The following is a 25,235-nucleotide window of genomic DNA, read 5'->3' on the forward strand; positions in this document are numbered from 1 at the left end:
AAATAGGACCAGGTGGTACTAGGTACTTGGTTTAATTGGTTGTACTTGTAATTAATTAGTTGTACTTTGGTTTTAATTCTGCCTGGGTTTAATTCCCTACATCACATCGTCCCTCTAACATCATCTGGTGTATCACTGAAGGCTCTTGTGCACCACAAGCCCGGAGGCGCCAGCAACACTGGGATGGTCTCAGATCCTCCAGTCTTGCAATCTAAATGGCGGTAAATCACTAGTGAGCCCCTCAGCTCCACTTGAGATTCCCCATAATCCCCAAAGTCAAAAATACATCTATTGTGTTAAGTTCTCAAACAACGGCAGATTGGTGGATTAATACCAAGACAGATACAGTATTCTGAGATGTGCCCGCTTGAGCAAATCAATGAACAATGGGATAACAGTGGTACAGTGCTACAGTGCTACCTTTGAAAGCATAATATCAAATAAAAGGTGTATATTAACAAACTGATTGAGTGTAATTTTCCTTCTTTGTTGCAGCTTTTAGACTAAAAAAAATAGAAATTACATACCCTGAATCTGTGCTTAAACCACAAAGAAGAGCATCTTTGGATCCTTCCAAGTAATAAATATATTCTGTTCAGGAGGAAATTAAACAATATAACATTACAAAGTGTAAACTTTAAAACAGACACAGAAGGTAAGTTCATGAATACAGACATTATTCATATATTCAGGACTAGTTCCAGGCAAGAGGTACTCATTGATTACATTTTTATATATTCTCCCTCAAATATTTATTCACAACCTCTATGGTTCAGGCAGTGAAGACAAAGATAAATATGATAAAGTTTTTGTTTTACTGTTCTTTCTCCATGTCTAGACAAGTATAGAATTTGGCACTAGAGAAAGACACTTAGGTAGATAAATAGGCATTTTCAGATAATTCTAAAAGTCCAAACAAAACCAACATGATTTAATTTGATAAAATGAGTAATAAAGTCTTCTTTAAGGAGATGGCATTTGAGGAACCAAGGAGATAGCTCAAAGGCCCAGCAAACATGCTTTGTGTGTGAGAGCCCTAAATGTCTTCTCTAGAACTTCATGGTCCTTTGACCACTGTCAACAATGTCCACAATGCGATGAGTTGCAAGTAGGCCCGAACACCGAAGGTTTGTTCCAAAAGTGAAAAATAAAAAGGGAAATGACATGAGTACTAAAACCTAAATACTATAAATAGTATAGTCTTTCAAAAAGCTATCTTGGTAGGGGGAAGAGTAAGAGAAAAGTACTTGCAGGAGAAATGAAATTTGTTGCTATATTGAAGAAACAGTAAACTGGTCAACCTGATTACAGTGTAGTGAATAAGAAGTGAGTACTGGCAGACTTACAGTAAGTCATTGCATGCCACAAAAAAAAACAACAACAGCAACTATATTTTGATTGATTAGAAGTAACAAAGACAAAGATAAGAGATTGTAACTACTACTCTAAAATGTTATTGTGGTTGATTTGTAGACACTGGAATGAAGGAGAGCAAATGTGAAAGCAAGGATAACAGTTCAGAAGTTGCAGTGAGAAGCACTGTTTCAAATCCAGAGTACCTATGGATTAAAGAGAAAGAAATGAAAATAACATGAACAGGATTTACTGATGGTGCATGTGGAGGGAAATGAGGGAGCATAAGATTGAATCAGTTGGGGGTGACAGTTATTTTTAAAGGAAGACAGGAAAAAATGACTAGAAGAAAATTTGAGAGCTCTGCTTAGATATGCTCTGTTTGAGATGAACTTTTAGGAATTAAAAAATGTATGTAAAGTAGAACTTCAGATAAGAAAGTCTTGAGCTTCACATAACTTTCAATAATGGAACTATGAAGATAGGGGTTATAATCAAAAAAACTGGTTTCAAGTCATGAAACTAGAAGAGCAAACCTAGAGAGAATGTGTTGTGAGAGAAGAGATGAGAAAAGATGGAAGTCTCCAGATAGTACAAAATATTCTAGGAGAGAAGGGTCAGCAAGTCAGGACAATTAAATGGACAAACCATTTTTTAAAATTTCTCAAAATTTACTCTCCAAGGAATATTTATTTCAACTTATTAACTCTAGATATTTGAGGACATGGTTATAAAATAAATGATTTCCTCTTTAATTATACATTTTGTGCCAATTTCAAGTGTACGGGATCTCATAATCTATTTCTTTACTCACTATTAAGACCTATTTTAAGACCGATGACTGATCATGCCACATTATATAGATTTAAAGGACTAATATATAAACATGTCATATATTAAATATCAGGGACAAACTTCCTATTATGCCCAAATAAAATAATTAAAGATGTAATTATTAGATTTATTTTAGTAATTATAAAAGATTGATTTTGTAGCTAATATACTTGGTAAATTTCTACCCCATTTTAGGTAATGATAAATAAAATATAGCTATTACATCTATAAAATATGTTTTATAGACACACATTTACAGAGAGCTATACTCTCTCTGTAGAGTTGTGTTTAGAATAAATATGGTATCACATGTATTTACTACAGTACTCTTTCTAATCTGCATAGCTGCTCCATATACAGCAGCTATTATTATTAAGTCATCTAACAATTCCAGACAACACTAATTGATGGACTTAAACACCACCATTTTGCCATAGAAAATACAAATATCACAAGATACATATAGTATAAAATCTATTAGTCTAAGGTGGAAATGTGTCTTAGTGATTTTCTGGATTAAAAAAATTCTGTTTCTTTGGGAAGATGAGCATAAGTTAAGATGCACGTTTTTTCTGGATAAACTTCCAGAATATTCTACCGTGGAGGATTAATTTAGAATTATCTTTTAAAGTAACACTAGTTTATATGACCAATCCTCAAAGAATTGTCTGTCCTGGCACATTTCAGGACTAACACTCAAGGCAGTTGAAGTCTGATGAAAGGGAAAGCAACAGAGCAGCTTGTTATGGTTTTGAAATGGACTTTAAAATAATTCTTAATCGATGAGACAGTCAAGATTAGGATAATGAGCCTCAAGAGAATTCAGTTTTACAGGTAAAAGGAAATGTAATGCTAAAAGAAACAAAACATGTCAAAAAAGAAATATAATTATTCATAATAGCTTTGTTCATAATAACCAAAAGTAGAATCAACCCAGATGTCCACTGACTAATGAACTCAAACAAAAGGTAAATAGAATATAGTGCATGTATATAAGAGAAAGAGAGAGAGAGAGAAAGAGAGAGATGCAATGGAATATTATTTAGTGTACTGTTCCATGGATGAAACTTGAAAACTTACCAAGTGAAAGAAGTAATGCATAATACATGATTTTATTTAGTAAGATGTTGAGAATAGGTAAGTTCAGAGACCAAAATTAAATAAACAGGTGCAGAGACTGGAGTAGATGATTACAGGGAATGACTATAAATAAGGTGTTTTCTTTTGAGTGAGATTAAAATATTCTAAAATTAAATAATAGTGATGGCTATACAACCTTGAGAATACACTAAAATACTAAACTGTAGTCCTTGAAAGCAGGAGGTTAATGTGGATTGTTTAATCAAGCTGTTAAAATACAATTCAGTATAACAGCAAAGGTGTTGAAGGCCTTGATAGATGAGTTACAATTTTATACTGAAATGCACTTGAAAGAAAAGAAACAAAATGACAGGACCCAAAATACACATATCTGCAACTGATGGTCTATCGAGTAAAGCTAATTAGGACATTTTCCCTAATTTCAAAACCAATGGGATAGGTAAAACATAATTGGTGAAGTATCTGTGTTTAGTTTTATCTGACTTGGCTCAGACAGACAGCTGGCAGCAATTACATCTGGCTTGGGCTTTTGGAGTCAATAGTCTGTTTAAGGGAAAAGCATTTCTGAGGGGGTGTGAGTGTAAGGAACTTCACATGATAGCTAAGCTGTCACTCACTCATGTGTGAAAACAATAAAAGTCACTTTGAGAAACTTAAATTTTTACTTTAAATGTCACAATAAATCATAAAATATATTACTTTTATGGCACCTAAATTAAGGATTAAAAACAGAAATGTGAACAGTGAGCAAAAATAAAAAGTAAGGGAAGATATTCTAAATTCTTATCAAATGTTGGTGGTAAAAACAAGTGTATATCAAATATTTTAATATATAAATTTAAGAAACTTGAAAATATTCAATTTTTTTATTGTAGACTTAGTTTTTGTTTCCTTTATTTATAGCTTTCTCCTTACTAGGTATCTTGCTTTTATTTCCCTCAGTAAGTAGAAAAATAGACAGTGAAGTGAAAAAACAAGACAAAACAAAAACCCTTAATTATCTAAATAGAATCTTGATCTTTTTTCCTGAAATTTTTCTGGTCAAAGACATAGACATTTGAAATGTTTACTGATTTCCACCCCAGCTCTGAATTTAATGAATATCTATTCAGATTATGTGCTCCTGTAAAATCACACAGACACACTTCTGTGTTAGACAGAGGGGACAGTTTTGCTTTTATCTCATTTTCACTCAATAATCATCAACAATTCAGATGAAAGAAACTGGGGATAAGTGGCTAGAAAACATGCAGCTCACAGTTTCTGCAAGAAAAGTCTAAAATATACATGTAAATTAAGCAGATCTTTCAAACTATACACACATCACCTACAAAATCAGTTCTACTGAGTTCAATACTCTTGTGATGTTATATTGAGGGCAGTTGACAGGAAAAGTTATAAAATTCACCATTGCTTACAATATAAAGATAGTGCTGGTCAAACTGAGTAAAGCTTTCTATTTTCTACAAACCTTTAGAAACACCAACATAGACACTTCAAGAGGTTATAGTTCATATCACCAACCTGTGATTAATATAATAATATATAGCCAAATAATGATATAAGTATAAAACATCATCATCTAGTAGGTAAATTGTGTATATTATTTAATGTAAAGACTAATATCAATTCATAAATGAATTTATTTCTCTAGAGAAAGAAATAACTTCAACATAACTTTTTAAAAAGAATTGACTTGTTAAACTATCACATTTCCTATACCAGAATATCTCTAATGTCTTAGAACTAGACACAGAAGAAATTCCTACTATAACAGCTTCCTATCTGTTGAATTACTTTAAAATAAAATAAGGCAACATTTCACTGCTAAAACAGTGGTGTTTTTAGCCTTATTTCAACCTATTAATAACTGCAGAAATGCTTTTACTTTTTCAACCCATTAATAACTGCAGAAATGTTGTTACTTTTCAATTCTTCTTCATCCATATTTCTCTCCAGTATACTCTCGATTGTTTCATTATTATCAAGTGGGTCCTTCACACATTTATACTTCAGGACGCCCATGAAGAGCTGCAGCCCAATCAGCGCAAACACACTCAGACAGAACACGGTCAGGATCATGACATCTGAGAGCTTCTTCACTGACTGTATCAGGGCCCCCACGATGGTCTTCAGGCCTAGATATGGGGAGTAGGGTGAGAGAATGAGGGAGTAAGGGAAGTACTCACAATGAAATATAGACTCTGAATGAGAAACAGAAACAAAACAAGAGCTGTCCTAGAAATACATGCTTTTTCTCATATCAATGGCGTCAGATAATCCAATTTCCCCAAAAGCCTACTAGCTCTAAAAGATGAATTTGCTGCTTCATATAAATATCTGGCTCTATATTTTAGTAAGTGATTAAAATTATAAAATATTTTAAATAATACTCATTGTCAAAATGAATAGTTTGGTTTCACCAACTATTCCACACTCATAAAGGTAATTTTTAAACTACAAATTTGATAACTGTTTGTCAAGCAAACCATCTCCTTATGAGTACACCAAAATAAAGAGACTGACTTATAGCACGTGATAACAATTTACAAAATTTCAGTGGAGAAACGGTTTGTTGAGGAAATATTTGAAAATTATGTCATGCAATACCCCCATGCTGATATTTATCATCTCTCTCTTAACTGCATGAAACACATGAAAGCAACTTGAAATTTTCATTCCTGTATAAACAAAATGGAAAAATGTATAGACAGGAGGAAAAATTTTAAGTTGAGATGTGAGCCAAGAGGCCATCTTTATCCTCTAAATCCCATGCAGTTGATTAAACTCAAAGGCTGACTTTTCATGACTATAAAGAATATAAGAAATCAAATTCAACTGAAGTTCTAAAAGAAAACGTTTTCTTTGTCTTTCTTCCAAAAGATCAAAGTCAGCCTCGGTGTTTAACTCCACTCTCACCTGGAATGACTGAAATTGTTTTCAGTGCTCGGAGAACTCTGAATGTTCTCAACGCTGAGACATTGCCCAGGTCCACAAACTCTGTCACATATCTGTAATAGGGGAGTTTATACACAAACACATTGACAACACACACACAAACAAACAAAGAACAACTCCCAAATAGTTGGAGTTATGAGTGGCCTAATGCTTCATACCAATTTCTTCTTACCTGGAATTACAGAAATAGTTTTCAAAGCTCTCAACACTCTGAAAGTTCGAAGAGCTGAAAGATTGCCTAGGCTTACAAATTCTGTTAAATACCTGTAGAATTAAATCAGAGTTATTCAGAATTTAGATAGAGTTAATGATACTTACCTGTGCCTCTAGTCAAGGTATTTTCTATGGTTCGAATTGCTTTTTAAATGTATAGCTCTATAAAATCTTTGAATCTATTATAATTAATTTGATTTGATTTGACTCATTTGATGTGAACACAAAATATATATTATCAGATTGATATATATACTTAATATTCCTTAAAAAACAATTAAATGTTTCAATTTATGTCAGTACAGATGTCTGATATCCTGTAAATCATCAGCAACAAATTTTGAAAACTGCATGCTAATTGAAAGAATACCCAGAAGGCCACTTACTATACAATTCCATTCATATGAGAAATGTCTAGAGTTGACAAATCTATAGAGAGGAATTATAGATGAGTCATTTCCAGGAAAAGGAGGGAAGAGAAAATGGAACTGATGACTTTTTTGTGCTGATGAAAATATTCTGAATGAAATAATTTCCAGTCACAATGGAATAAATTATTAGCATTTGCAGTGACCTGCACTATCTTTGAGAGATTTTACTCAGTGAAATTAGTCAGAAGACAAATATTATATGATTTCACTCATCTGTGGATATAAAGAAGTAATGCAAAAAGCAAAAACAAAACTTTTGGATTTGGAGAGATAGTACAGCGGATAGAGAGTTTGCCTTGATCTAACCAGAGTTAGATCCCCAGTATCCTGTAAGGTCCCCTGAACCCCGCCACAAATAATTCCTGAGTTTAAAGCCTGGAGTAAGCCCTGTGCATTGTCAGTTGTGGTTCAAAAAGTCTTAGGCTCTGACTATAGAGCAGTGGTTACCAGCTGAAGTAGGTAGGGGGAACAAATAAAGTGAACAAGGTTGACTGAATGCTGGTGGATAAGGACTAGTTTTGGGGGTGGGTATGCTATCACATATACAGTTGCTGGAAGGAGAAACTCTACCCCTGAAATCGACACAGTACTGCAAAGTTTAAGTTATCTTTCAAATGCATAAATACATTAACAAAAATTCTAGTAGTGGTGATAGCAGTATAAAGTTTGTGAACATACCATAGCACATAAATTTTATGTATGCTTTAAAATGGTAAATTTAATATATATATAAATTATATCTTAAAAAATGATTGTGATCAAAAGATAATACAGCAAATATGGTGCTTGCTTTGCACATGGCATATTCAGTTTCATTCCCCAGAAACTCATATGGAATCCCTGACTATCACTAGGATCCCTGAGCACAGAGCCAGGAGTAAGCCCTGAGCACCCTTCAAGGAGTCCCCCAGCACCCTTCAACGAGTCCCCCAAAAGAATCCTCCAAAAGACCTGGCCTTTGTTGACATAATGTTTTATGTTTTTGTCTTTCTTATTTTTTTCCTTTCCTTTCCTTTCTTTGTTTCTTATCAGCGGGGGGGGGGGCGGGTTAGTACTGCTACAAAAATGTTACCATAGAAAGAGAAAGCCTGGTGGACAAGGAGGTGAGTGAAGGACCAGGAAATTGGAGAGTAGTGCCATAAGATTATCCTATATTGTCTAAACGTCTCCAAAAGACATACCATTGAGGGACAGAACAAGAAGGGCTCCTAAGGATGCTTAAGAAGGGCAGGGCCACTATATGAGATGCTCAACCAGGCTGTGTGACTTTATGACCCAGACTTTGGACCAACAATACATGATGCACAATGAACTACTGCTCAGGCCAGTTGCATTGAGGGTCACCAGAGGCACAGCTTAGGGTGCTCAGAGACCATCAGGGCTATACCCTGCAGTGCTGGGGATTGGGGGCGGTGGGCAGGAAAGGAAGGCAGGGCTCAGTATGAATAAATTAAAATAATATTTCAGTGTTACACTATGTTAGACCTGGTAAGCAGTGAAAGTCTTTAGCAAAAGATTTACATTCAAATAATGTCAGTTAATAGTAAGATACTATACATACAATTTAAGGCTTGAGGTTTTTTGTTTGTTTTATTCTGTGATCCTTATAGGTACTATTAGTTTTTATGTAAGAATTTGTGAAAAATATAAACATAATTCTATCTCTCTACATATATGCATGTCTATGCATATCTTTACATTTATATGCATACATACTTATATTGCATATACTTATATGGTATGTATGTGCATGTCTATACATAATTTCTCCAATCAATAACTGAGCATAGATAAGGATTATCCATTTTAGTGACTTTCTGTACCTCTTTATGAAAAAAAATTGTATTTGCCAATCAACAAATGGCTTTTATACAATATCCTTTTAAAGTAACCATTATATTCATAAAAGACAGGCCCAAGTTGTTTTTACTAGAACACTAAGCTGTCTGAGACTTCCAGGAAGCTGGGATTTCAAAAGACTGAAAATACTTACGCAAACACAATGACGACAAAATCAAGCCAGTTCCATGGGTCACGAAGGAAAGTAAATTCTCCTACACAAAAGCCTCTTGCAAGGATTTTTACAAGTGATTCAAAGGTATATATTCCAGTAAAAGTGTACCTAGATACAAGAATCCATTGTGATATTAAAAGTGAAATAATTACAGCACTATATACAGCATTTAAAAAAATTAATAGAAGGAATACATCTATTGGACTGTGTCTATTGCTTTATGAATCCACTACATTAGGATAAAATACAATGAAAGTTTTTCAAGGAAAAGGGTTAAATTATGTCAAAAATCTTTATACAAAGTTGAAATATTTAAAATAATTAAAAATATTGGTGTAAGTCTGATCACAAAATTTGTACATTATTTCTATCAGAAATACACCCAAGGTAAGTAATACACCTTTGTTTGCTGCTATGTGAACAAGACAGTACATCTGGTAATGCATTCTTTTAGAAAATAATGTAGCATGGAATTACTCTATTTCAATGCACAGTGGGTTAATACAATATAAGAGGAAATATAATTTAAATAAAAATAAGTATATAGCATAGTAAAAAAGTTTTCTATGTAGTAATTTACCAAAACAATATTATAATATACTTAGCTACTTACTCTACATTCTTTGTCCAATCTGGAGGGCTAGACAAGGTCATAAATATGCAGTTTGTGAGAATAGTACACATGATAAGCATGCTGAATAAGGTAGATTAGAATCAAGGAAAATAATTTTTTTAAACCACAGCATTTAAATGTTTTCAAATATTTCTTAAGAACCTTGTTGAAATACTTCATTTTTAAAATTTTTATTTTATTTTTATAAAGTTGTTCACGATGACTTATTACATTCAATATTCCAACACCAATCCCTTCCCACCACCATTACCTTTCCCATCACCATTATTTCCAATTTTCCCCAACCACCACTCAAGCCTACCCCCAAAGAAGGCCCTAAATAATTTACTTTGTATTGCTTATTATTAATAATTCACTAAAAATGATCAAAAAAAGATTTCCTTAGAAAAATGTGTGAAGATTGTTATCTCTCAACCTGGAGCCATTAAGCCCTTGTATAAGAGGTTGCTAACATGTTGTTACAGGTCAAGCCTTGTATGTTTTCTTAATTTTCTTAATCAAGATTAGTTGTCTTCTACTTTACATTCCATCCAATGTGGTATGATACTCCTGGTGTATCAGTGGTGTAGAGTATGAGATGTTGAGTATTCACGGTGTTGCACCCCGGGAATTCAAAAATTTTTTTTTTTTTTTTTTTTTTTTGCTTTTTGGGTCACACCTGGCAAGGCACAGGGGTTACTCCTGGCTCTGCACTCAGGAATTACCCCTGGCTGTGCTCAGGGGACCATATGGGATGCTGGGATTTGAACCCGGGTCGGCCGCGTGCAAGGCAAACGCCCTACCCGCTGTGCTATCTCTCCAGCCCCGGGAATTCAAAAATTTTGAATGGGGTGATATAACTGGAGCTAAATTTTTAACTGGATAGGGAAGTTGGGATCCAGAAGCGTCTCTTCAGCTTGCTTATCTCTTTCAAGATTTATTTAGAAGTCTCTGGATCATGGCCCATTAATAAGCTTATATGGTGCCAGAGGCGGTTCATGGGCATGGCTGTAAGACTCCCAAGAAGAACACGGGGATGGCAGGAGGTCACCCATCCCCAACTCTGGGAGAGCCTGGGGATTTCAATCACAAAACTAGGGTATTTGAGTTTTTCAACACATTCATTCCTGGATGAGGCTCTTGCCGAGCCTGTGGAGTTTGGCCATGAGCAAGGCAGCAATTGGACTATGGGAAGTTTTCAGCTGTCCGGGCTGTGTGGGTGGTAGACTCACCCACCTTCCACCAGGATGCCCTGTATAAGTGACTCAGCTTGGTACAGGGTCTGGAGGCATCTTTGCAGTTTGTTCATCTCCTTCAACATTTATTTACGTCTCTGAAATGCTACAACCTTTCATTGCAAAATGAACTGATAAACTTCTTTGCCTTGAATGAAAAGTAATTTTCATGCTAAAATCACAATGTTAAAATTACCATTTGACCACATTTTCCAGAGATCTACCCCATACTATATTGAATTTATAAACTAAAACTTGAGTCTTTTCAGGTACAAAAGGATTAAACTTTATTAATAAAGAAAAATATGACATTTTAAGGACCACTTCTCATAAGTATTTTGAAAAGGATATGAGTGTACTAGAATCTTAATAGACAGTCTTCTTAGAGTACTGAAAGGAGAGAGCATGTACAAAGCAGGGGTGGCATTGAAGCGAAAGATTGCTTTCCCTTTATTCAAGACTATGAAAGTCTAAAGGAGCAAAAAGAAAACAATAGGAAATTGAATCTAAAATTTCAGTCTAGCACATCAACATCAGCACTTTACCTCTCCATTTGGTAGTATTGTCTAAAGAAACACTGTTATCAGACTCGGACTCATATAACACAACTCCAATACTATTGATGCAGCTATATAAGTCATATTGGACAATGGGCTCTAGCCTATTTACTCTCAATTAATTAAGAAATGAGGTACTTATGAGCATGAATTTCTTACAGCACCCCCAAAACACCATATCTTCTATTTTTCATACCTCACAATATCCAAAGCATTAACAGTAAGTTGTGGGCACTAATATTTATTTAAAAATATAACAACCTTCTCTTTTATTACATTGCACATAAAGCCAACCAAATTGAAATAAACTATCTATCCCTGATTTTGATCAGAACATCTTGAGGTTTTATTACTTATGGATTATTGTCATGGTTAGTAGTAAGTGTTCTTAATTATGCGTTTTTTTACAAAACATTTTCAGGGGCCGGAGCCATAATATAGTGCAAACACATAAATGTTGAAACTAGAAAATTCTTTTAAGTTTTCTCATTTATATAATAATATATTGAACATAATGTTATATAATTATAAAACTATGGTGTTTGAAGTTATAAATTATAAAACTAAGCTTTGAAGTTCGACAGAACACAATTATCAATATAGATAAGCATTTAGTAGCTTAATAGTGTTCATAAAGTATGAGAAATTTTCAAATTTTGGGTACATTTAAATTCATAGGAAATGGTAGAGCAGCTTCTGATACTGTAAGTAATATATCAGATATCAATGATATAAAGACAATGAGACAAAGCACCTGTCCAATTAATACCCATAGCTGAGAATGGTAAGTTATTGTTTTTAAAAGTAGTTTCTTATTTCTTTTCTATTTTTTTTTTAAATTTATTTATTTTTAATTAGAGAATCACCGTGAGGGTACAGTTACATATTTATACACTTTTGTGCTTATACTTCCCTCATACAAAGTTTGGGAACCCATCCCTTCACCAGTGCCCATTCTCCACCACCCGTAAACCCAGTGTCCCTCCCACCCTCCCCAATCCCATCTCCCCCCACCCCACCCTGCCACTGTGGCAAGGCATTCCCTTCTGTTTTCTCTCTCTAATTAGCTGTTGTGGTTTGCAATAAAGGTGTTCAGTGGCCACTGTGCTCAGTCTCTAGCCCTCATTCAGCCCGCAACTCCCTTCCCCCACATGGCCTTCGACTACAATGTAGTTGGTGATCGCTTCTCTGAGTTGACCTTTCCCCGGAACGTGAGGCCAGCCTCGAAGCCATGGAGTCAACCTCCTGGTACTTATTTCTACAGTTCTTGGGTGTTAGTCTCCCACTCTGTTATTCTATATACCATAGATGAGTGCAATCTTTCTATGTCTGTCTCTCTCTTTCTGACTCATTTCACTCAGCATGAAACTTTTCATGCCCATCCACTTGACTACAAAATTCTTGACCTCCTCCACAGAATGGGAAAGGATATTTACACAATACCCATCAGATAAGGGGTTGATATCAATGGTATATAAAGCACTGGTTGAACTCTACAAGAAGAAAACATCCAACCCCATCAAAAAATGGGGCGAAGAAATGAACAGAAACTTTACCAAGGAAGAAATACGAATGGCCAAAAGGCACATGAAAAAGTGCTCTGCATCACTAATAATCAGAGAGATGCAGATCAAAACAACTTTGAGATACCACCTCACACCACAGAGACTAGCACACATCCAAAAGAACAAAAGCAACCGCTGTTGGAGAGGATGTGGGGAGAAAGGGACCCTTCTTCACTGCTGGTGGGAATGCCGACTGGTTCAGCCCTTCTGGAAAACAGTTTCTTATTTCTTAAAGATAAAAAATTTCCCTTCAAATAACAGTATTCGCAATACTATCAAAAAGCATTTATATACTCATCACACCTAAAAATGACATCCTAACATCTATTATTGTTTTTATTAACTATTCTTAATCACAGATTTGATACTTTTACTCAAATATAGTTTAAAATATGGACCCAGGTCAAATTAAGGGTCATTAAAAAAGAGTAAAAGCAACCCGTGTTGAAGTAGCTGTGGGAAAGAAGAAATCCTCATCCACTGGTGTTGGAAATGTTGATTGGCTCAACCTTTTAGGAAAACAAAATGAACACTTGACCAAAAAACTAAGAATTATTTCATATGATCCAGCAGCTCTACTTCTTGGTAGAAGAGCCAAAAACTCTATCCTGAAAAAAATATTTGCATTCCCATGTTCATAGCAGCACTAATCACAATATCCAGGATCCAACAGCCGATGGCTGGATAATTTCCACAGATACAGTTTTCTATCTAAAAATCAGGTATTGCTTCATATCTCACTACAATGATTGTGTTGCAAAAGTTGTGTTAATTCGAACAAAGTCTTATTTCTGATAAAAACACATATTTATTTTTTTTTCTTTTTGGGTCACACATGGCAATGCACTGGGGTTACTCCTGGCAGTACTCAGGGGACCACATGGGATGCTAGGATTCAAACCCGGGTTGGCCGAGTGCAAGGCAAATGCCCTACCCGCTGTGCTATCCCTCCAGCCCCAAAAATACATATTTCTATCAGAATGCTTACATTTCTCAATACAGAATTTTCCCTTTCAGTATAAGGCCCATTAAAATGCTTTGTAATCGATTGCTATAATATTACCTTGTTTTAAAGTGAATTAAATATTAGATATTGATAGAAACATTCATGAGACATGTATTCCTACAATAAAAATTAATTTTATTCAATGTTTTGTTCTTGAAAACCTTTAAATATGTTTTCTTTCATTTGCTAGATCTCTTAACAAGAAATATTCACTTTTATTTATATCTTAACCACATTGAAAATTAAGATAACATTTGCTTAGAAAACTATGATTCAGGAGTAAATCTTTATACCTCAATAATTAAAAACTGTTTTAAGTGAACGTGATTCTTTATTGTTTAGAAAAAAAGTCATCAGCAAAGCACTGTTGGAAACATTATGGAACTTGCTGATTTGCCTTTTTTGTTGTCTGTTCTTTATCATCTTTAGACTGGTTATTTCTGTTGTTGTGTAAGAAATTATTGCAATTCCCATCTCATTTTTCTCAATAGATTAACCTTTAAAGCAGTCTAAAACTTTCTCCTATTTCTATAATTCAGTCAGCATTTACTCATTTCTGCCTATCTCATCATTGACTTCTCCAAGGACAATTTCTTTCTCAAATGGAAATGATTGGCACTGTTCAACAAGCATTTCTTGAGATGTGCCTACATTTTTTCCTACAGATTAGGATTCTTAAATTCATATTCACATTTGCCCCTCATATCTCAGGCAATATCCTTAACTAGCTTATTTCACACTATGAAATACACAGTCTTAAAGTTGTTCATGATGGGTTTAGGTCATAAAGCATTCCACACCCATCTCTTCACCTTAACTAGTTTCATTCTTTTTTTTTTCTTTATTGAATCACCTTAAGCAACACTTACAAAGCTCTCATGTTTGAGTTTCAATCACACAATGATCGAACACCCATCCCTCCACCAGTGTACATTTTCCATCATCAATATCCCAGTAACCCTCCCTCCACCTATTCCACCCATCTCCCTGCCTTTGTGGCAGACAATTTCTGTCTTACTCTCGATACTTATGGGCATTATGGTTTGCAGTACAGATACTGAGAGGCCATGATGTTTGGTCCTTTATCTACTCTCAGCACACATCTCCCATCCCCAACGATCCTTCCAACCATCACTGACTTAGTGATTCCTTGTTTATTCCAGCTGCCTTCTCCCCCAGCTCATAGGCAGGCTTTCAACAGTGAAGCAAGCTTCCTGGCCCTGTCTCTACTATCCTTAGATGCTAGTCTCATACTATGTCATTTTACATTCCACAAGTAGTCTAGTCATTCTATGTCTGTCCCTCTCTTTCTGACTCATTTTACTTAGCCTGATGCTCTCCATGACCATCCACTTATAAGCAAATTTCATGACTTCATCTTTCCTAACAGCTGCATAGTATTCCATTGTGTAGATGTACCAAAGTTTCTTCACCCAACACTCATCAGATAAGGTGTTAATATCCAGGATATACAAGACATTAGTAAAACTGTACAAGAAAAACCTCCAATCCCATAAAAAAAAGTGGTGAGAAAAAATGAACAGATGCTTCCTCAAAAAAGAAATACAAATGGCCAAAAGGCACATGAAAAAAATGCTCTACATTGCTAATCACCAAGGAGATTCAAATCAAAACAACAATGAGATATCATCTCACACCACAGAGAGTGACACACATCAAACAGAACAAGAACAACCAGAGCTGGCATGGATGTGGGAAGAAAGAGACTCTCATTTTTGGTGGGAATGTCAACTGGTCCATCCTTTTTGGAAAGTAATATGGGCATCCCTTAGAAAACTAGAAATTATGCTTCCATATAACCCAGCAATACCACTTCTGGGAATATATCCAAGGGTGCAAAAAATCACAGTAGAAATGACATCTGGATGTGTATATTTACTGCAGCACTGTTCACAATAGCCAGAATCTGGAAACAACCCGAATGTCCAAGAACATATGACTGGTTAACTAGTTTATTAGGCAAATAAAACCCAAATTGCTGCTTTTCTGAATTGTAAGCTGCAGTTAATATCAGTAACTACTGACAACATTATTCCAATGATTTATATTTATCACTATGAGAAAAAAATTTCTTCACTTTTAAACATATTTTTACTGCATGTTAAGAGTTTTCCAATTTATCCATCTGCTCAAGTGACCATCTTTCAAGTGGAAAATGTCTTACATGTCTCTGCGTGCCTGTACTGCTACCCTATTCCTACCTGGCTTTGATTCCCATCACCCAAAACAAATTGCTTACAAAAAAGCATCAAACTTATCATCCTAGTTCTTCTAATAGCTTCAATCTAGCCCCAATTTATAAGCCATTTAGAGATATTGTCCTCTTGTCCTTATTTTTGGACAAGGATTTAAGTATAATAAACTTTGCTGACCATTTCAGATTCTTCTTTCTCTCCAACACACTAATCACTTGGTTCTCTAAACTGCAGGAGTAGTGAATAATCTTACAGAACTACATGAATCTAACTGTCCCTTTCACTCAAATACATTATGAACATATCTTAATTCTCTAGTTAAATGATTATTCTATCTACTAGTATGCACTGATGCCATTCATTTTTATATACAAAACTGATTATAGATTAAAGACATCAAAAGTAGTGTGTTAACATCAGACATAGTTTTGATAAGTAGAAAAATTACTATTTTGAATAATCTACATGTGTATATAGTTGAAATTAATCTTTTTCTTTCCACTCATTTCAACAGTCTCGATTTAAAAGACAGTCCTATATAGAAAGAAGCAATCCGAGATTCCAAAATCCCAAGTACAGAAAAACTCACCTTTTTGTCAGCATAGTAGGGGTCCAAGTCCTCCAGGGGCTCTGAAACCATGCCTGGAGGGATGTCCCCATAGATGAAGGGCAGCTGTTTGCCGGCTTCCAAGTCACTGCTTGGCTTTGGACCTTCTTCTTCTTCATCTTTCTTTTCTTCCTTAGGTTCTTTTGTTTTTCCTTCAGCAATACGCTGTTCAATAAGAGCAAGAGACTGTTTTGTGAAGTAGACAAAGCTTTGAGGTCCTGGGGGAGGCAACATTGCCATCTTTTCATCCTGTATATTTTATTTCCCTTTCAGCTTCTTATATAAGAGGCCTAAAAGAAAACAAAGAAATAAAGACTTAAAATGTTGCCAGCCAGTCATGGCACATTAAATAATACAAATACTACTGCTGATATGGTCATAAAGAAATATTTAGACTCAATCATTCTGTAAATGCATTCTCAGAATTATTACCATGTGAAATCACAAACACTAAGTGACTACTCTATAGACTACTTTCTATACTCCCAAACCAGTTTGATTTAAATTTTTTAAGTACAAAAGAGATAGTTTTATAAAGAATTTTAAAAGTTCCTTTATTTCTCATCTGAATTCATCTTTAGTTCAACTTAATGCAGGGGTGCTCTTTAAAACTCTGTAACAGTAATTTTGTTAGTTCTACTTACCTGGCTCTTCTTTTGACCTCAAACTACCGATCTAATCCTCTCTTAGCTCTCTTAACATACTTACAACCTCTGCCTCTCTCTAGGGGAAAAGTTGATCTCTGTAAAATGAGTTAGTGGAAAGTTGTTTTACAAAATGTGTATGCGTGTGCATGTGTGTGTAATATAAATTACATAATATAAGTCAGAAAAAATGTTTTAAATTTGAAACATTATATAAATAATCAAATTAGAGACAAAAGGGGGAGAAATTACAACAGGTTCTTCAGAAATTTAAAACATATTAAGAAGTTAGTGTTAACAGATTTATGTTCTTAAACTGCAGGATCTAGAATAAACAGATTCTTAGAGTTTTGTAATCTACAAAGCTGAACAAGGAGTAAGCAGAGAGCCTGAATATCGCAAGTAAATCACAAATAAAGAAACTGAAACAATAATCAATAATATCCTTAAGAACAAAAGTCCCAGTCTAGATGGGTTCATTGGTGAAATCTATAAAACCTTCAGAGAAGATTTACTGTGCTTACTCCTTAAACTCTTCCAAATAATTGAAGACACCAGAATTTTTCCTAACATTACAGTGATAGTCAAAGCAGACAGGGACACTTCCAGAAATTAAAATCACAGGCCAATATCCCCAATGAACACTGATGAAAAAATCCTTTTAAAAAATCTAGCTAACAAAATCCAGTAACATCAAAAAAATACATCCTGATCAAATGGGATTCATCCCAAGAATAAAAGGACAGTTCAACAAACAAAAATCAGTTACATAATGCATCACATTAGTAAAAGAAAAGGAACACATAATATAATCATATCAATAGATGCAGAGGGATACTTTAACAAGACCCAACATCCATTCATGATACAAACAACCATTAAAAAGAACATATGTAATATCATTCAAAAGATTGTATGCACACCATTATTATTGCAGCACCCAGTACAATAGCTAAGATTTGGAATCAATCTAGATGTCCAATGATAGATAAATGGATCGTGAACATGTGGTATATATACATGCTGGTGTATGTATACACAGCTGTAAAGAATAATAAAATCATGCAATTTGCTCCAACATGGATGGAACTGGAAGACATCATGTTAAAAGAAGCCAGAAGAAGAATAAATGCAGGATTTTATCACTTATATTTGGTACTTAGAATAAGTGAGTGAAGGAATGCAATGTTTTAAAGGGGAGATGTCCAGATCAACATTGGCCACAGAGATATATGGAGGAGAATGAAAGAAATAGTGGAGGGGAGGGGAAGAAGAGAGAAATGAGAAGTAACAGGGGCCAGGTCAGGGGATTATGGTACAAAGGTGGTGTTAAGGAATGACAGAACCAAATATCCAAAACAGAGAGTCAAAAACACTGATATCAAGAGACTCAAACTTTAACAACCAAACTTAGAATGGTGCCTATTAAGAGTCCTGGCTTGGGCAGGGTGGGGAGTAGGGAATGAGAACTTCAAGGGTGATAGGGGAGGAAACCTGAGAACATTGATGGAGGGAAGTTTACACTGATGGTGGAGTTGGTGCTACAATAATATCTATCTAAAACTCAGTTATGAATAACTTAATATTACATGGTGCCTAAAAAAATTAAAATCACAACAAAATAGGAGTCGAAGGAACCTTCCTCAAGAGAGTAAAGTCCATCTACAGCAAGCCTACAGCTGGTATTCTTTATGTAAAAAACTGAAAGCATTCCGTTTAAGATCATGCAAAAGAAAAGAATGTCCACTGATTACACTTTTATTTAATATAGTATTAGAAGTCCTGGCTGCAGCAAATAGGCAAAACAAATCAAAGGACTGCAAATTGAAAAAGAAATCAAATTATCACTATTTGCAGATAGCACGGCAATATACATATACAACCCTAAAAATTCCACAAAGGGGCTCCTAGAAAAAATATTTCAATACAGTAAAGTGACTGGCTACAAAGTCAATACACAAATCTCAGTCTCATTCTTACATGCAACAAATGAATAAGAGGAGAAAGCAATCAAGGAATCTATTCTATTTAAAAATAGTGTACAAAACATCAAGTATCCAGGAATCAATTTTTTAAAAGATGCGGGAGATCTATAGCATGAAAACTTTAAATCACTTAAGAGAGAGAATACCTTTGGAAATGGAAGAATAATCCAAGCTCACGTATTGGAAGAATCAATGCTGTTAACATGACCATTCTAGGGCTGAAGCGATAGCACAGTGGGTAGGGCATTTGCCTTGCACGAGGCCGACCCAGGTTCGAATCCCAGTATCCCATATGGTCCCCTGAGCAACACCAGGAGTAATTCCTGAGTGTAGAACCAGGAGTAACCCCTGTGCATCGCCAGGTGTGGCCAAAAAAGCAAAATAAATAAATAAATAAATGACCATTCTACCTACATGATTATATAGATTTAATACAATTCCCATACAAATTCAGACTACATTTTTCGAGGGCCTAGAAAAGCTAGTAATAAAGCTTGTATGGAATCAAAAGAGATCCCAAAGTGTCAAAGCCATACTGAAAAATGAGAAATTGGAAGGTATCTAATTACCTAACTTGGAATTCTACTATAAAGCAATAGTGATAAGTCTGCATGGTACTGGAATAAACATAGGCTCAGAATGGCTCAGAATCGAATCCCAAAAGCAAATTTCCAATCAATTTTCAGTAAAGGGGCTGAAAACACAAAATGGAGTCCAGATATCCCCTTCTACAAATGGTGCTTGGATAAACAGAAAACCAAGTGTAAAAAAATTAAAGCTGAATCCATACCTCATACATTACACAAAAGTTGATTCAAAGTGAATCAAAGACATTGAGATCTGACTTGAAATTATAAAATACATTGAAAAAAACATAGGCAGAATGTTCCAAAGCCATGAACCTTAAAGGTATCTTTAATGATTTGATACCACTGACAAAGTTGATGAAATGAAAATAAAGAAATGGGATTACATCAAATTAAAGAAAGCCTGCATAATGGAAGAAACATAGGCTAAAACTAAGTGATAGCTAACATAATGGGAAAAGTATTTGCATACAACACATCACATTGTGCAACCAGTATATATAAAATTCTCACAAAGATCAACAACACAATAAAATTTCTTAAAAACCTTTTCAAAAACCAGGGAGAAGAAATTAAAAGACAATTCCCAGAGAAAGACAGGGTTGGTGGCACCACTTAGAATTAGGGAAACCCAAATCAATGTCTATCAGTATGTCAGACCTACACACCAAGATTATAGTCATTTCTCCCTTTTTATGAAATTGCTACATGAAGGCAGAAATAAACCTGACCAGTACCAATGTACAAATTTCATTCATAAATACTAACAGATACCAAGGATACATTGTTAGTCAAAGAGTACCAATCAAAAAAACTGAAGTAATAAGATGCAGATCAACTCTTGGCTCCAGAAGAAAGAAAGTAATTAAGGTAAGGGAATACTTAGTGATTAACATAAGTGTTCTCAGAAATATTTGAAAAGGAATCTATTATAAAAATAATGAATAGGTTGCCTGAGGGGCTGGAGCGATAGTGCAGCGGGTAGGGTGTTCGCCTTGCACGAGGCTGACCGGGGTTCGATTTCTCCGCCCTCTCAGAGAGCCCAGCAAGCTAGTGAGAGTATCTCGCCCACGTGGCAGAGCCTGGCAAGCTACCCATGGCGTATTCAACATGCCAAAAACAGTAACATGTCACACAATGGAGATGTTACTGGTGTCTGCTCGAGCAAATCGATGAACAATGGGATGATAGTGATAGTGACAGGCTGCCTGAGAGATAGTACAGGGGTAAGACACTCGCTGATCTTAGTACAATTCCCAACAACAGGAGGTCCTAAAGGTTGAACTCAGAGCCCAGAGAGCTCACCATTGCACTGGGGACCACTCCCCCATACCCTCCCTGCCACACACATACATCTCAAGTTGATTCTCTCAAGAAATCACTGAAGTGAGGACTCGAGTGATTGTACAGTGGGAAGAGTACTTATCTTTCATGTGGCTCACACAAGTTTGACACCTCACACCATATATGATTCTCTGAATACCTCCAGTATTCAGAGTGCAGAACCAGGAGTAAGCCCTGAGCACTGCTGGGTCTACCCCCATTCAATTTCCCAGAAGAAGAAATCACTGAAGTGAACCCCAGCAGTAACTCTGAACTAAATCACTACATCTTTGTAGTGTACTCACACATCATGCGGACAGAGGTCTCAGTGGCCTCTAATTTTTCTTGGCAAATGGCAGGTGTCTAATAGATGAACTTCAAACAGCAATTCCCAGTTGATATATTAGTGTCAGAATCTCAGCTTCATTTGGTTCAGGTAGGACTGCGCTTATATTAACCTCGTTTACTTTTGTGATATGGATTGTGCTTTTTCAATTATTATTAGCACATTTTAGCTTATCTGTGATGTGTATAACTAAAGAATGGAATCGTTCATTATTTTAAACTGTCTGCCATAGGATTTCTTAACACTCAATGAATAGCTTTTGAACTTTTCATAGGCAGTAAGTGGTACCTGAATTTCTGGTTTCTTTAATTGTGATTAGAGGGATTAAGACTTGATATTTCCAATCTCAAAGGTCAGGAGCTTGTAATAAATTACATGCTCATAGTTGTGGCATAATCTTGGAATCTCTTTTACCTTTCACCACCAAGTCTCTGCACATCAAAAATTCTATTAAGATAAAAATAAAATTGAGGGGCTGGAGCGATAGTACAGTGGGTAGTACAGTGGGATAGTACAGTTTGCCTTACACGCGGCTGACGCAGGTTCGATTCCCAGCATTCCATATGGTCCTCTGAGCACCGCCAGGAGTGATTCCTGAGTGCAAAGCCAGGAGTAACCCCTGTGCATTGCTGGGTGTGACCCCCCAAAAAACAAACAAACAAACAAATAAATAAATAAATAAATAAAATTGATTAAATAAAACATTTTGCAGACCTACAAAATTATGTCAGAAGCATGTTAATTCAAGAAAATTCACAAACATAAAAATAAATAAAATAGAATGTTTTATCAATGATCATTGCTATCTAACAAAAATACCTTTGAAATGTCACTTCTCTGGAAATGGTGATATTAGATAAAAAGTAGTGGTTTTGTTTCTTAACATATCCTCAAGGTTCTATGACATTCATACAAAAGCTTTTAAAAGGCATTTAAAAATAAATCATAGCTAAAAGCAACAGGAATACTTAGGTTGACAATACATAAATTGATATTATGAGAATACTATTTTATATTAAAGGTGAGTCTTACCCAAACTCTTCACTTTAACCTAATCATGAAAACAATTTAAATCGCAATTTAGCAAATTCTGCAAAATACCTATATAACACTCCTCATGGTCATCAAAAACAAAGAAAGGCTGAGAAAAACCCTAGCCTAGAGATGCCTAAAATGACATGAGAGTAAAGATACAGGAAAATAAAAATGATAGTAAAGAAAGTGTGGGAAATCTGAATAAGCAATATTATTTTAATAATAATAAAAGGTTCTATTTGCAATAAAATATAAAATACTAATAATAAGGGGAATTGGGCATAGGGTATATTAGGGCTCTTTGTTTACTATCTGCATAATTTTTCTGAAAATCTAAAACTCTACCAAGATAAAAGTTTATTTTAAAAAATGAAATCAGGGATATAATTACACCATGACTAGGAAAAATGTTTTATTATGAAAATTTAATAATGTCTTAGTAGAGTCCAGAGAAATAGCTCAATAACCTTAGTGCATGCTATGCATACAGGACGTTTTCATATGATCCTTAGCAACAAACACATGGTCCCTCAAGGAGCAACCCCACCTCCACCAGTATGGGCCTGGGTGTGGCCCTAAAACAAACAAATCAAATGAAAACAAAAAGCAAACAAACATGAAAGCTTGTAACTATCTCACGGTGATTCAATAAAATTTAAAAAATTAAAATGACTCAATAAATTTGACTTAATCAAGTAACTGCATTGTCATTTTCTATATTATCAATGATGTACCTAAACTTTTCAAAAAATGTCTATAAATCTGACCTACCTACTTTTAATTAAAATCAGTCATGAGTAATACTTTAAGTAATATTACATAATACAAGGGAATATGTTTGATCAATAAGAGACCCATTAGTAAAGCTGATCAATTTTTCAATGTCATTAAGCTTTGAAAGATAATATTCTATGAATGTGTTTTCTTAGGTAAAGAATGAGCTTACAATGTGTAAACATAACTAGACTGGAGTCACAATGTCTGGTCCTAATTATAGATGAGAGTCATTATGACTAAGTTGGCTAAGATATATCTCAGTAAGAGATGTAATGTGTGTACTCTTTTAGAATAAGGATTGTTTCACTCACTTGATAGGGCTAGGCATATTAAATATTTTTTAAAGAATTCATAATATGTCTATCTTAATGATGTGTAATGACACTTAAGAAACTCAAAAAGAGCTTTTTGTGTTACTTTATGAACTTTAGAGTTGAACTAAGACAAAAGAATCCTACTTGATTCAGAAATTTTTTTATTGTCATCTGAATACCTGATCTATCAAAACAATGCAACAGACAGCTCCATCTTGGTTGTTAGGGATAAATTGATCATTTCTTAAAACCACAGAGGTTTCTTTGGCACTTGGTATTTTAAATTTTCCTGCCATGTTTATTTATTTTATTTTATTTAATTTTTGGCTTTTGGGGTCACAATCGGTTATAATCTGGGGTTCCTCCTTGCTCTGCACTCAGAAATCACTCCTGGCGATGCTGTGGGGGGACCATATGGGATGCTGGGGATTGAATGGGATACCGAATCAGCTGTACAAGGCTAAGGCCCTCCCTGCTGTGCTATCGCTCCAGCCCCTTCTCTGCCATGGTTAATAATTCTCTCTTCACAGCTTCCTTATTTATAAAATTTAATACTCCACAACATAAGTAAAAGACATCAATAAGAGAGACACAAGAGGCAAAACTTTCAGTATGGAATATTTTGATATAAATTTTCTTCTATGATTAAGGAAAACTTTCCATATATGTCTGGAAGTTCTCTACTGTCTGTACTTGGCACCAAATGGCACATCGCGGTTCTACCAAACTGTACGAAAAAGAACTATCAGAATCCCATTCCTCTAAGTAAGCAGGAAAGCAAATAAAATTGAAACTTTCAAAGACAGAAGTGTAGTTGCCCAGTAGCTCTATTTAAGTTAGAAAGTGAAAATTGCTAGAGAACTGAACTTGTAGAATATATGAAAACTATTCTTTAAACCAGACGTTAGTCCCATTCTGTCAAAACCATTGCTGCCTCCCCCCTCCCAAGTTATACAAAAAAGTTTCTCAATGACTCTTATTTTTACTGATACCTGAACACCTGAAAATATCACTGGAGGAAAGTCAGAGCCAACTTAGCCATAAGAGATACACTGAAAAATTGGTTCTATCCATAGAAGAACTACCTCAGCATTTATGCTGAAACCCAAAATATTTTGTCAAGAATAATTGGTTTGTCATATCAGACACCAAGAAACTAGACGCTATATGTGTCTGTTCCGGGCAATTTTTTTAAATTTTATTGAATTATCGTGAGATAGTTACAAGCTTTCAAGTTTGGGCTACAATCACACAATGATCAAACACCCATCCCTACAACCAATATCCCCAGTGTTCTTGGTAGTTTTAAATATATGTTCATCTTACTTTTAGTCATCTTTGAAGAAATTACCAGATAGAAACTACCGTCCTGGAACTGCCTTGAAATACCTTTCCTTTTTTTTTTTTTTATGGGAGGACCTGAAACATATTGTCTCAGTCACCATTCATTACTAAAGCAAAGCCACAGTTACCGTGCTTTTCTAAAGACATATTTTTATGCCTGCAGAGCGCTACTAAAAG

At 35.0% G+C, this 25,235-nt stretch overlaps 1 protein-coding gene and 1 long non-coding RNA gene across 2 annotated transcripts in view; one reads left to right on the forward strand and one right to left on the reverse strand.

The window, feature by feature from the left end:
* LOC129399652 (uncharacterized) overlaps window positions 1-2,259 on the forward strand; it is a 149,171-nt gene extending 146,912 nt beyond the window's left edge. Inside the window, exons 11-12 of the long non-coding RNA XR_008627219.1 lie at window positions 496-655; window positions 1,474-2,259. This is a non-coding gene — a long non-coding RNA (uncharacterized LOC129399652). The remainder of the gene's footprint in view (window positions 1-495; window positions 656-1,473) is intronic.
* Window positions 1-25,235, reverse strand: part of SCN9A (sodium voltage-gated channel alpha subunit 9) — a 182,069-nt gene that overhangs the window by 95,263 nt on the left and 61,571 nt on the right. Inside the window, exons 2-8 of the mRNA XM_055120290.1 lie at window positions 16,686-16,993; window positions 11,104-11,222; window positions 9,518-9,607; window positions 8,884-9,012; window positions 6,419-6,510; window positions 5,214-5,426; window positions 528-591 (exon numbers count right to left, since the gene is read on the reverse strand). Of these exons, the coding sequence (XP_054976265.1) occupies window positions 528-591; window positions 5,214-5,426; window positions 6,419-6,510; window positions 8,884-9,012; window positions 9,518-9,607; window positions 11,104-11,222; window positions 16,686-16,943 (965 nt within the window). The 5' untranslated portion in view covers window positions 16,944-16,993. The remainder of the gene's footprint in view (window positions 1-527; window positions 592-5,213; window positions 5,427-6,418; window positions 6,511-8,883; window positions 9,013-9,517; window positions 9,608-11,103; window positions 11,223-16,685; window positions 16,994-25,235) is intronic.

This window comes from Sorex araneus, chromosome X, assembly GCF_027595985.1.
Source record: "Sorex araneus isolate mSorAra2 chromosome X, mSorAra2.pri, whole genome shotgun sequence".
Lineage (NCBI taxonomy): Eukaryota > Metazoa > Chordata > Mammalia > Eulipotyphla > Soricidae > Sorex > Sorex araneus.